Genomic DNA, 13,511 nt, shown 5'->3' on the forward strand with positions numbered 1-13,511 from the left:
CCATGATATCTGCCTTGTTGGCCTTCCCCCTGATTCTTACCCATAAACACTCAACCCTTTCATCACCGTCATTAAGCTCTAGACAGTCAAAACACTCCCTAACATACAGGGCTACCCACCGCCTCTTCTTCCTTGCCTAACATAAGAGAGTTGAAGCTGGTACCACTTTATTTGCCTAATGGAATATCCCTCCTTCATTTTGGGGGGGTTATAAAGAAATATTGTGGTTTAAATGAAAAGTACATAAGAGAATTGAAGTTGGTACCACTTTATTTGCCTAATGGAATATCCCTCCTTCATTTTGGGGGGGTTATAAAGAAATATTGTGGTTTAAATGAAAAGTTTAAATGAAAATTCTGCGAATAAAGTTCCTGTTCTCTCTCCTCCTTTCTGAAACAGACACCGATGGTACAGAGGATTTCATTGTAAGGAGACATTTTTGGTAGAAATATTGTTGTTAAAATTATAGATATACATCTGCTTAATCATGGTTCAGCATTCCTCAATTAGAAAATACCAAGAAATGAAGCGAGATGACAGTAATAGTTGATCTTTGTAAAATTCTTTGGAAAACCATAAAAAGAAACATGCTGACAACTTAAACTGCAAATGTCCTCGTGACTTGTTATGTCTGATATACAAGGCAGTTGCACAACATTCCAAATATTAAAGAGAAAATGGGTATTTTTTCACTAGACTGATAACCATCTGTGTCATGCTGATGTATGTGGGTCCAAGATGAGTTGATCAGAATCTTTTTTCAGTACTTTGGCATTAACGTATGTCTGAAGATGATATAAATTGACTATAGAGTGTGTCAGCCTGCATCTAATGACCACGGTTTGATAGTGACTCCCAATGAGTTAAAAAAAGAAGAAAGATTAAAAAAAGAGAGAGAGAGATTGAGAGGGAGTGAAAGAACACACATGCCAATCTGTCACGGGGGTCTTACTGCATTCGTATTTGCTATGCTTTTGTATTTTATAGTCCATTAACATTATGGAGCGGACATTGCAGAAATACGGAAGCTATGAAAAATTTGAACAGGCCACTGGAGGCAGCTTGCTGACCAAAAGTCGCATCTGGAATCATGTCAGGAAATACATGGTGAAAGAAGGCTGTCTTGGTGAGGTAAGTCATACACCGGGTCAGGAAAGAAACATTTCTGTAGATCTTAGAAATTACACATGGATGCACCCAAGAGATCATTTGGGAGGCCTTTCCTCCATAATTACAAGAATATTCCTTACATCATATTTTTCTCATGGCTGTCCCCAGTCTAATTTTTGAACAATTGAAATGATGCAAATTCCTCGTGAATGCTTCAGCCATCTCTCTGAGCCTGTTTCCTGATTCATATATGCTTGTTCTTAAATCCACCTCTTTTGGGAGTACCCAAGAACGACACCCTTCCTTCCCTCCTTTTTTCAGCTACTTGGAGACTAGCACATTTCCATTTATTCATCAGTTCTGCCATCTGTTCTCTTGTATCAAATTATTTACACCAAAGGAAAGAGAGTTAAGAAAAGGCCAAGAAAAATAAGCAGCAGCCCAAGAGACTGATTTATAAGCAGCAGCACAAATGAAAGTGACATAAGTGAATAAAAATGTCTGAAAGAGGTTGGCTTGTTGAGTTGGTTTGAGTACTGGTTTTTCCTGACCCTAAACATCTAATTTTTTAGAGCCCTGTGCAAAAAAATGTGTTTCCTATATTCAGGATTTAAAAAGTCCAGTTTGACTGAGTTACATAGAACTGCTTGGAATAGTCAGGTGAAATGGAATGTATAAAAAGAGAATTCCAAATGAAGACACCAGCTGACACAGTCCGAGACTTGGATGAGATCACTGGCAGTGAGCAAGAGGAGTCTGGAATGGGAGATCAATAGACAAAAATTAGTTTCTGGGAAACTAGGTTTAATTAGTAAACATAATATTATTAACTCATCACGCCTTTTTGAGAGACTATAATTTGACACTGATACCAGACTTTATCGGTGTTTCTAAGAGTGAGGTTACAAAACTACAGTTTAGAGCAAGCAGAAAATTACCTTTTTGGTCTTTGCATTCAGTTTTGTCTTGGTTTGTCTTCATGGAAGCAGGATCCTACACCCTCATCAAACATGCCATGTCCTTCTTAATGAAATGCTTTACTACTTCTCCAAAAGTACGGTTAATACAGCATGCTTAGTATGGTCTAAAATATTATGAAAATACTTCCTCCAGTTGAAAAGGTGTTGATAAAGCTAAGTGGTACCAGTGGTTTAAATCTAAATGCTTTAGGATTTACCTTCCTTTCCTGCATCTTAAATAAGAGTTTTATGGGATTGATTGCTGTTGAACTTGAAGCTGAATGGTGGTTTTGAATACAGGGAAACATCATGTTAATGCCTTTGATCCCTGGGTCCTTTTTTGTTAATCTGATAGTAAAAAAAAAAAAATCTCTCTTGTAGGTACCCTCCCTTGCACTCTTTTGAGCAGTACTATGGGGACTTTGTTTAGGCATTACTTGAAGCAAAAGGTGCTTAGTCTTCAACAGAGAGTTTCCCTTCTCCCTCCCAGTCACTTGTTTAAAAATTCTCTTTAAACTCAAATAACAATACATATCAATATGCATTAATTTCCTTCTCTGTCAGTTTTTTGTTTTGATTACTAATTTTCCAAGAGAAAACAGGAAAACAACTGCATTCTTGTATAAAACAAAACGATACCAGTATTTTAACAATATTTCAAGTTTGCATCATGTATCAGAAAACAAAGTACACAGTGCTTCCTCCCTCCTTCATGTGGCTTTAGAATTACAACTAAAAAAAGGTTTCAGACTGTTAAGTGAATAGATACCCAGTGAATTTATGTGTGCTTATCTAAAATTTTTCAGTTCTCAGTAATAATTAGACACAGTTCAACAAAAAAGTATTTTTCTCTAATTTACTCTATATTTGATTGCCCCCCCCAACCTAGTCAGTGTTACCATAATAAATTTTGCAGTGCCATATCTGCGTGTCTTAACCCTCATGCTGAGCCCACTAAATTCTGAGGCTTTGTTGGCAGCGCAGGTGACTAGGATAGCCCAGTGGAATCAGAAATGTCTCTCATAGGTGATTGCTGGTAGCGAGGAAGAGTTGTGAAGGGCAAGGGACCAAAGAGAAATGCAGTACTGGAAGGGCCAAAGGAAAAAGCAGGAACAGGAGCGAGAAGAGAGCTCTTTGCTACCTGAACTCTTTCATCTTCAGATTGTGGTCCATCTCACGGAGGACCTGCTATCTCGAGCCTCAATGACAGTGGTGAACGGCCGTCCCACTCTCACTATCAATATCTCCACTGCACGAGAGCACTGGCTGGAAGGGATGCTGAGACATGAAATTGGTATGAGCATGGCATCAGTTCTTCAGGCTAAGGGGAGTACTTGCATGCATTCTTACTTATTTTGCAATGATGGGCCAGGCACTGTACATTTACAGAAGGAGAGAACATCCCTCTCTAAAGAACCTGTTCTATAGGTGTACTAAAGGGAAGGAGAAACCTATTTATAACCACACCACACAGTAGAAGGAAGATAATCCACTCGAGGATTCCTAGGGATCATGTAAATTAGCATTTTAGGTCAGATCAGGAGCAAGCTTTTGAAGTGAGTCTACCAACTAGTCTCACTTGCTGCACTGAGGTTCACATGCCGAGGGAATTATGGAGCAGGCAGTGTAATCCTTTCAGATGATGCCAGCCCAGAGGCTATGCTCCAGGGCATACCTTCTGTGCTGTCACTGCTCAGGGACATTTTGTTCATGAGACCAACCTAGAGCTAGTCTGGAGTAAAAAAAGGAAACAAAAATAGCGCAACCATTCAACCTCAGCATCAGCCATTTCACTTTACAGATCTGCTTCTGTTATGCTGCACTGCTTGCAAATGTAGGCATGGTTTAGGTATGAAGAATTTACCCAGGGACCCCTAAACCGGTGCAAGATTGCCTTGATTTTGCATTACACAAGGTTGGCCCAGCCCCGTGGAAAGTTTCTACAAACTTTTCAGTGAATCTGTTCTAGTTAAGTACATCAAACCTGGATAAACTTGGCTAGTGACTGAAGTTCAACTGAGGAATAAGCCCTGTGATTGCCTTGAAGCACTGTTATTCACATTGTAAGGGGTCACAGCCTCTTCCGATGCTGCAGTAGGGCCGTTGAATCACCTTCAAGAGGCAACATTTCTGCCCCTTTACTTGGATTCTCCTTCCTTCCGTTTGCTACAGTGCCTAGCCTATGCTAGAGGCATTCAGCATGTAAGACACTTTTGAAAATTCCTTGTCATGGATTTGGGAACTGAAGTCCTGCTGACATTTGTATTCCTTCGGCATTTTCAGGAGTCCCACTTGCAGTCAGCAGGTGAATAATTGCACTGTGTATCTACCTCTGACAAAATTCTCTGTTGTATACAAGGCTAAAGTTGGGACTTCTCCCGGTGCGCAGTCTTACTAGTTCAGAGTTCTGAAATGGGCATCTCCTTCCATATTTTATCTTTTTTTTAAATCATTAGATGCTACTGTTCTAAGTTACATATTCCTTTCTTTTCAGGAACTCATTATTTTCGGGGTTTTAACAACAACAGCCAGCCTTGGTGCAACTGGAATGGACGTAGAAAACATGGGTTAAAACCAATCAACCCTACAGAAGAGGGGCTAGCAAGCATTCACAGTGTCCTGTTCCGCAAAGACCCTTTTCTTTGGAGGGCCGCCCTGCTCTACTACACAGTGTATCAGGCTAGCCAAATGTCCTTCAGTCAGCTTTTCCAGGACGTGGGGAAATTTGTCAAGGACCCCAATACTAGGTGGGATTACTGCGTACGAGCCAAGAGAGGGTGGACTGACACATCACAACCAGGTGGGTTCCCTATTTGTCTTCTCTATTTTTGTACTTCAGGGGGGCTTTCAGAACGTGCATGGAGCTCCTTCATCATGTCACACAGTAAAACCTTTACAAAAGGGAGAAATGGGACTCCGCACTTTCTGAAATGAGGCAGCAGGATTTCTGCTATTGAAAACCAGGCTGAAAATGCACATCCGTGAGACTTTCAAACTGAATCAGTAATGGATTTTTTTTGTTGGAAGTGGGAATGTAAATTGCAAAACCATGAAAAAGTTCATACAGTTTGACCTCCTTTCATGTTTATTACAAGAGATGTAATGTTGCTGTGGATTTTCACAGACACCATCTTCTGTGTTTGATTTCTTTCTCTGGCTAGCGGTTTTAGCCTTCTAGTTAGTTTTTGGGAAGGTTTTCAAAGTCTGGGATATAAATATCTAGTTTTTAAAAACAAAATTGTTCTGCTCATAATGGCTTCTGAGAATATGCCTTGAACAAACCCTGACAGAGTACAATGTGTCTTGATTCCTTTTAGGCTGTTTCAATAAGGATCAGGTATACTTGGATGGCATCCTCCGAATCCTGAGATATAGAGAGTCCATTGATTTCCATCTTCTGACAGCCCTTGGAAAGGTGAGTGGACTCATTTTTACCAAAGGGTACAGTTTTATCGTTTCAGCAAGCCTGCCTGTAAAGAGCTATGAGTCATTGTGCTCTGTTTTACTTTGATCTAGAAATCTCTGTTCTGTACAGCACCTTGTATTACACGGTGCAAGTTACAAATATTTTGAGGTCCTAAAAATTTCTACCAGCTTTTCCTCATTCCTCGCTTATCAGATCAAGATTTTACGGTCATATTTCTCAGACTTTCCTTTCCTCCCTTTACAGGGTACTACCTGACTTGCAGTACAATGGACTGTCTTGGGCAAGCGGGACAGGTGCTAGATAAGGTGGTGGTCCTAGTAGAAAACAAAATTAACCATTTGGTGCTAATGCATCCCCTTCCACCACAAAGAGTTTTTCATCTCAAATTCCTCTCACTGATGTCACCTCTGATGTTTTTCAAAAATCAGTCTGTTTTTGTTTTTTTTCCCCAGAATACATGGTATTTCTACATTCACAGAACATGTTTTATGTCCATTCTAACTGTCGTTGCTTGTTTGTTCTCAAAACCATACTAAAAAGTGCAGAAACTTTGTGACACTTCCTGAACCAAATCCTTGGATTGCTATATTTCCACAGTTCATAAAGCAGGGTTCATACTCACATAAACCAGGGTTCAAATTGGTGGTGTTATGCTTGCATTTAGAGCTGCTATACCAACATTTCTGCCTACTTGGCAATCAATGGGTGATAGAGGGAAGTAGCATATTATGATAGAGGGTTTTGGTCCACATTTAAGAATTTTTGCCTTTAGTGTAAGAAACATCCGTATTGGTGAGCAGAGCTATCTAGGTAACTGAACCAAGTTAGGAAGCTCTGAAAATAAAATTGCACTGTCAAATAAGTCTCTGCAACTTTATCCTCTGAAACTTCCTTTTGCTTTAAGCCTGCTTAACTCCACACAGCTTCTGCCTGCTAAACTACTGCACACATACTGTTCCTGCGCTGCTTTATCCCTTTCTCTCTTCAGGGAGTCTGCAGGATTGTCAAGCCACTTCAAAAACATAGTAAGTCATTCCTCATATAATTACAGATTCCACTATAACCCACATGGCAAGGCTTCCACATTAAGGGTCTACAAGCAATTTAATTCTAGCAGTATGATAATTTATAAGTGCTTGACTTTACAACTTCTAAAATCAAGGGATCTTAAAGTCTACTCTGAATGTTTTTGCTGCACACGTCTTCTGCAATCAAACTGGAAATTTGTGTATAAGAGCAGTGCCTGCTCTCAGCATCACAGGTTGGTTGAGGACTGCAGGGACCTCTCAAGATCATCTAGTCCAACCCCCATGCTTAAGCAGGGTCAGCTAGAGCAGGTTGCCCAGGACCACGTCCAGCTGGGCTTTGAATATCTCCACTGATGGAGACTCCACAACCTCTCTGGGCAGCCTGTGCCAGTGTTGTACCACCCTCACAGTAAAAAAAGCGGTTTGTGTTCAGATGGAATTTTGTGCATTTTAACTGGTGCCCATTGCCTCGCCCTGCCAGTGGGCGCTGCTGAGAAGAGTGGCTCCCTCATCATTCCTTCCCATCAGGTATTTATACACACCGGTAAGATCCCCCTGAGCCTTCTCTTCTCCAGGCTGAACAGCCCTCTCAGCCTTTCCTCGTATGTCAGATCATCTTTGTGGCCCTTCACTGGGCCCGCTCCAATATCTCCATATACCCTCAGGAAAAACATGTTCTCTGACCGTCGAGGAATATGAAGCTTGCACTGAGATCTACCCTGTGGTTATTACGAGTTTATCACCACTCTAAAGAGTGATTTATTTGTTTGGTCAGGGTGGAATAGGAGCATCACGTTGTTCCAAAGGGAGTATTAAGCTCAGCTGGCGTGTCTTCCAGGTTAGAAGAAAAAGCACAGGATTTAAACATAGGGAAGCCCAGCATTTAGTGGGAAAATTTTCATTGCCTTTTGAAGATTCTCAGTGTTCTTGTAACAAGTGAGCTCATCTTTCTCAGCATGCCTGCCTTAGGCATGTTTTTATTGCAAATGCAATAAAGGTATGAACATAACAGGAAACAAAAGCAGTCAACTATGCTGCTGACAACGAATTGCTTCTGTGCTTTAGTAGGTAGTTAACACAGTTGTAAAATCAGAGCACTGCTTTCTCATGTGAATGTATCTGACAGAGCCATGCTGAGGTTTCTGTGTCTTCTGTTCTCATCTGAGTGCTAGAGATCTGGCTGATGGAGGCAGCCGTGCCTTTCTGATGCTTCTGACATTACTTACAGTGTAGAAGAGAGCAATGTGTGGAACCAGAACACTGCTTGTGCACTTGTGCAAGCTGTTCAGCATACCTGGAAGCAACCAAGGAAAGAGCCTGAAGCCTGAGAAAAGATGCTTTTGGGAAGGAGCAGTTTTAAAACTTTGCAGTAAAGAATTGAATATGAGAAGCACTGCAAAACATTCATGTAGGAATTGCATGCAAGTAATATTAAAGAAGAAACATGGAATGCAGATATTGGGTGCACTTCAGTGTAGCATAACTACCATAGTTTTGAAAAGCAAAAGCAGCAAAATGTCACCTACTATTGTGTTTCCCAAGAATGTGAACACATTACAAAGAGCCTAAGTAGATGTTTTAGCCTAGTCTTTTTTACCTAGTACAATAATTTTTAATTACATGTGGTAAGGAAGACAACCTCTTGCCACAGTAGGATGAGATTATGTTTTTAATCTCCTCAGAATGTCAATTTTTGTCATTTTTTTAGCAATTGCAACGACTAGGGAAATACATCCCATTCAAACCACACCTCGGATCACAGATACTTGTTCCTTGGTTGCAGCAGTAACAGAAACCCCTGAACATAAATATGAGGGGGAAAGGGTCCTTTTTCTTTCCTTTGTTTGGGAGGAAAAGAGGTAGAATTTCAAGCTGGGACAGGAGAGAAGGTCAGTATTTAATCTCATTTGGTGCTGTGTCTCCAGACTGAGAGGAGATGGTATGATTTTTGTATAGTTCCTCTGTATCTACTTCTAAATACGTTAATCAGATGTAATGCCACACACCACTTTCAAACAGCGGTATCTTAGTGACTTGAATAAGCCTGGGCATGGGTGTATGTTCATTTTTTTAATCAGGATGCATCTTGTCATTGCAGCTAGAAAAGCATACATGTGTACTCAGATGCAAATTAATTCTCTTTGCAGACTTTGTTCCCAGTATCATCAGCGAGATATGCACCCCATGTCTGACTGTTTCTATGGATCAGGTTTAGCAATCTGGATTAGACCCTCCTATCTTTCCAATCAGCCCTTCCGTGTCCCTTACACATCGGTGGATCATCCATGCTCACTTTAATCTTTTCTGAATAGGAACCATCACCTACTAAGAGGGCAGGCTGTTTCCAAGGAGCCCTGACAGCACAGTGCTCAGCTCCTTAGAAGAAACATGGGGTAAAAAGGTTGGACAGAGCAGGCTCCACTCTCAAGCCACCTGGCACAAACCTGCTGTGAGGAAATAGGATGTGCCAGTTAGTAAGCACAGTCAGGCTTGTGTTTTTTGCCAGTACATATGCTTCTGTCTGTAGGGTGCCCAGAACACGTAGCTTGTAGACAAAGTGGCGACCACATAAATTTCATCACGCTGGATGGCTGCCCAAGGAGTCCTGTTCTGTGCTTGCAGGACAGCTTGTGTAGCTATCGCACAGCCAAAGCATTCATCCTTTCTGGACCATCATTCACAGCACCTTGAGCTACTGTGAACTCAAGACTTGAAGTCTTAGCTCGTAGAATCATAAGACTATGGAGAAAAATCTCAGCTTTCATTAGAAAAAAAGTAGTAGGCCCTGTAGTAGCTGGAAAAAGTTTGAGAGTGTCACACCTATACCCATAAGACTGATGCCAAGAGGCAAACACAATCTCTGCCCTACTATTGAATGGGGAAAAAAAAAATTGGGATGCTTAAGGGTTGTGCATGCTGTAGTTAGTTACTAGAGGTGCATTGTAATTTAGCTTTGCATAAGCACACTTGCTACTGAAAATGAAAACATCAGAGTTCGGGTCAGCTGGCACCACGCGTTTCCCAAAGCCTGCTTCCCGTGCCATGCCTGTCCTGCACTCCCTTTCTAATTCCTCAGTCTTTGGCACAGTGTTTTTTCCATTCTCATGTCAATCTTTCCACCTCTTTGAGAAGAGACTCCAAGACTCACATGTGCTCCATCCTTTCCCCCTCTATTCCTGCACCTGCTGTAGGTCATTCTCATTCAGGTTCCTATGAGTCTGTTCACCGACTGAATCAAAAGCAGAATCAGGAAGTATGGAGCCATTTGCTAAAACCACATTTTTTTGCATCTTCCACTGAGGCACACAGTCACTCCTGTTTTCAAAGGATTCTCACAAGCTTTTAAATCCCCCTGCTCTGAAATCTTTTCTCATCTACAAGAGAGAATTTAGAGCCGCAGCAGAGAAGTAACAACAGGGCTATAGTGCGAAATTAACCCATGTCCTTCCTTGCAGATCTCGTATGAGGATGTGGACCGCCTGAAAGGATTAGCTGTGATTGAGAACATGAGGGTACCGCACTTTTTGCAAGACCATGCCCGGTATATGGAGCACTTGGAAAAGATCATGGAAGTCAATGAGCTGACTGATGAGGAGCTCCAGGATCTCATAAATTAACAGTATTAGCCCACCATTCACTGACTCTGTGCAACTGAGGATGTAGAACTGGACTTCCCAGAGCTTGCAAAAATGGACTTACGAGGGGTGGGGCGGGAGGAAAAAGTGGCCAGAATATGTAGAATTCAGAAAAAGTCCCTTTATGTTCCTTTTGCATTGTATTTTTTAAAGGGTTTGGGCATTTTTTAAAATTTGGCTTAGGAATTCCTTTGCAGTGATCTGTCCAATCACCTACTCTGTTTTACATGCTAGCTATAGCGCTTGACACTGTCTTTTGTAAGATACTGCCTTTTCCCATCCAGGTTTAGAGGTGGAGGAAAGGAGAAAGAGGAGAAATTCCCCCTCAGTTCTCTTGTGTTTGCCCTGTCTTTGGTCATAGTTTTCACGGTTCATAGCAATAGAACTGCTGTAGATTGTGCTATATCGCTGTCTGCATAACTCCTTCCCATTTGGTCATCATTGCAATGAAAAAAGAAAGTCTAAAAACACAGTGCACAGAAGCAGGTCTTTGTGCCATAGGATCAAAGCTCTGCAATGCTATAAAAAGTTCTAGGTTTTTTTTTAATGGGGGACTTTTAGCATTTCAGAAAAAAAAAACCGTAGGTATTGCTGTTTTAATGACTGTAAGCAGGTAGCAAAGTTATCCCCTTTATCCCCTCAAAAAGTTGCACTGTTCCACGTCTTTATCTGTATAGTACATGTTTCAGGAAGCTGAATTCTGGAAAGGGTCTCCCCCCTTTGAGGACAAGCATAGCATGTCTAGGAAGTTCAACATGGCAGTGTTTTGGAAGAAGGATCGGGCAGAACTGTGATTTCATGACTTATGTGTTTTAAATAAATTCAGGAACACAGGGACGTGATTCAGCACAGCAGGCAACGCCCACTTCTTCTCTGGGTCACCTGAGCCTACAGAGAGTCAAGTCACTTTTTGAGCAGTACCTCCATGCTACAGCAAGCTTGAGCTTGCAGAGCTCGCTGAAGAAACAAGATGCGAATGGAGGGAAAAGGCGACTCACAAGTGCCCTATTCCTGTGTTCCAACAGAAGTGCTGCACCACTCTGAAGCAACCTTACCTCTGTTTTAACTGCCGGTGCTATATCCAGAACCAAGAAGAGAAAGCACCTTACTGTAAGGCATGGCTAGTCACATGAGAAATAGCTTAGATTACGCAGGAGGGCTTCCTACATAAACTACATTTTCTGATTCCAGAGTATTATGGAATTATCGAGGCGAATTGAGTTTTGCACCTATAAGTATTCTGACAAAGGGTTTTGTTATAGTAGACAGCATTTTACCAGGACTCCTCTGAAGTCCCGGGACGCAGCTATGGTAGGAGAGGCTGGACAGGAACAAGCGAGAGCCTCGGACAGCGCTTCAGCCGTTTCTTCCCCTTCTGTCTTGGCCCACTGGTAACGGGCCTGGCATTGGATAAGGCAAGTAGATGGAGCCAAGGTTTCCTCCACGCTGCATTTGCATGGACCTCAGCCCTGGTATCCCTCCCTCCCTGCTTATCCTGTTCTTTAATGAAGTGGATGGAATAACCCTCCCACCTTATTTTACACCCAGGACATTACCAGCCATTACAGCAAAGTCTTGAGAACGCGTTTTCTGATCCATAGGAAAATCTGTGAGGAAAAGCTCTCAGTTGGCTAAGAGGTCTGAATGTTTTTGAATAATCCCATGAAAGCAGCTGCCTTTTAGATAGTATTGCAGGTGCATTTGCAGCGGCTGGCTGGCTGACTGCTTCAAAAAAGAACATATGCTTAACAAGCATAATTTACTAAATTTGGTTATTTTCAAGGCAGGGACCAAGAACTGCTTGCAGCAGCCTTAATTTTGTATTGTCAGTATTGCTCATGAGCTGAAAGCCTTTCAGCCTCTGTATACTGAAATAAAAGCCCTTTTTCTCTCCTCCCCCCCTTCAGGCTGTCTAGTCTGATCATGGGTAACTTCGCCTGCCCAACTTTGTTTTAGAGCTGCGCCACGTAGACACGGTGTTGCAGCAGCCTGACGGGAACGATTTGCATTCACACACCCACATGCTCCAGGTTTTGGCTCCTTTGCCAGAAGCAACAAGAAAGCCACGCAGTTCTGAGGTCGAGTCAAAGATTGCTCTCAAAAGCTGTCTTTGGAGTAAATCAGGCAGAGATCGTTTGAGCTACACCACAGAAGAATCTGGCTCACTTTGCTAACCCAGGGGTATGCAAAAGGGCCAGTCCTTTATGAAGGGGACAATTTTGAACTGTTTTTTTTCTTACAGGAGAGATCCCTGCCTTCCTCCAGTGACCTCTACATAAGCAAAGTGCTTTTCCCCCTCCCCCAGTAGTAATGTCTTGTAATCTAAGTGTATGTACATAATGTGTCCTTGAAACCAGGAGGCTGTGCTAGTCACCCTGCTTTGCCACAAAATACCATACAGCCCTTCGTCCAACAGCCAGTTGACTTTTTTACCACTGTTGCCCTAAACGCTACTACAGGCCTTTTTGCTTTACTCAAAGACCTGCATCACATTTTCTTCAAAGCAGTAGGTGCCATTAAACTTCTGTTCTTTATTCTAGAAATAGATTTGCCTTGTGCCACGTTAGAGTCTAGAAGTGGTCAGTATCAAAGTAATACTGTAGCAATAGATGAAGCTGTCAGCTTCTGTTTTCGGCATCAGATTTGTCCTTCCTCCTTTGTAAAAGTGTTTCAAATTTTGAAGTGTAGCTTTTGTAAATTTTCCTGAATTTTTTTTTCCCCACTGTGAAGGGGCTGGTTACTAAGTCGTGATACTGAAGTTCTGTAATAAAGCGTATGGACAGCAGTGCACGTGAGCTCACGTCACTACACAGTTTCATGACGTCAATGATGTGATGATAGCCTTTCCTAGCAGTCTGGCTCAGTTGCTTTGCTGCGTATTAGCGTCTTGCTACTTCTACGTTATTCCTATACAGAAACCCGGTCAACATTGGAAAAGCCTCCCTGTTTCACCAGACCAATTTTAAAAGGCTTTTTGTACAACTTTTACAAATAAAGATAAATGAAAGAATGACAGAGACGAGAGTGCTGAAGTGTTACATCATGTTGTGTGAGAGCATTACTCTCTTTCAACGGCATTGGCTCTACGGCTAGTTGGACATCCCAAGCTGTGCGTGGAAGAGATGGCTTTCTGACGCAGTTTTGAAAAACATCACTGGGGGTTGGAGTCGCAAAGGGTCTGTTAAGTCTTACATCGAGTACGGCTCCCTCTGCTCTGTGAGAAGGCTCGGCTGCTCACGAGGAAATTACACACCCTCCCTTTTTCTAGGATATGGTCTGAGGCATCATCGGAGCCGCTTGGCTGCGATGCGTTTCTCAGTGCCATCCACGCGGGAAAAGGCAACTCCAAATG

The 13,511-nt window shown here is 42.1% G+C and overlaps 1 protein-coding gene across 1 annotated transcript in view; it reads left to right on the forward strand.

Annotated features, from left to right (window-relative positions):
- The window catches only part of KIAA0895 (KIAA0895 ortholog), a 34,138-nt gene extending 20,979 nt beyond the window's left edge, over positions 1-13,159 (forward strand). Inside the window, exons 4-8 of the mRNA XM_019470529.1 lie at positions 988-1,131; positions 3,231-3,363; positions 4,564-4,869; positions 5,387-5,484; positions 9,980-13,159. Coding sequence (XP_019326074.1) covers positions 988-1,131; positions 3,231-3,363; positions 4,564-4,869; positions 5,387-5,484; positions 9,980-10,141 — 843 coding nt within the window. The 3' untranslated portion in view covers positions 10,142-13,159. The remainder of the gene's footprint in view (positions 1-987; positions 1,132-3,230; positions 3,364-4,563; positions 4,870-5,386; positions 5,485-9,979) is intronic.
- Positions 13,160-13,511: the final 352 nt, after the last annotated feature.

The sequence above is a fragment of the Aptenodytes forsteri genome, unplaced genomic scaffold (genome assembly GCF_000699145.1).
Source record: "Aptenodytes forsteri isolate BGI_AS27 unplaced genomic scaffold, ASM69914v1 Scaffold270, whole genome shotgun sequence".
Taxonomy (NCBI): domain Eukaryota; kingdom Metazoa; phylum Chordata; class Aves; order Sphenisciformes; family Spheniscidae; genus Aptenodytes; species Aptenodytes forsteri.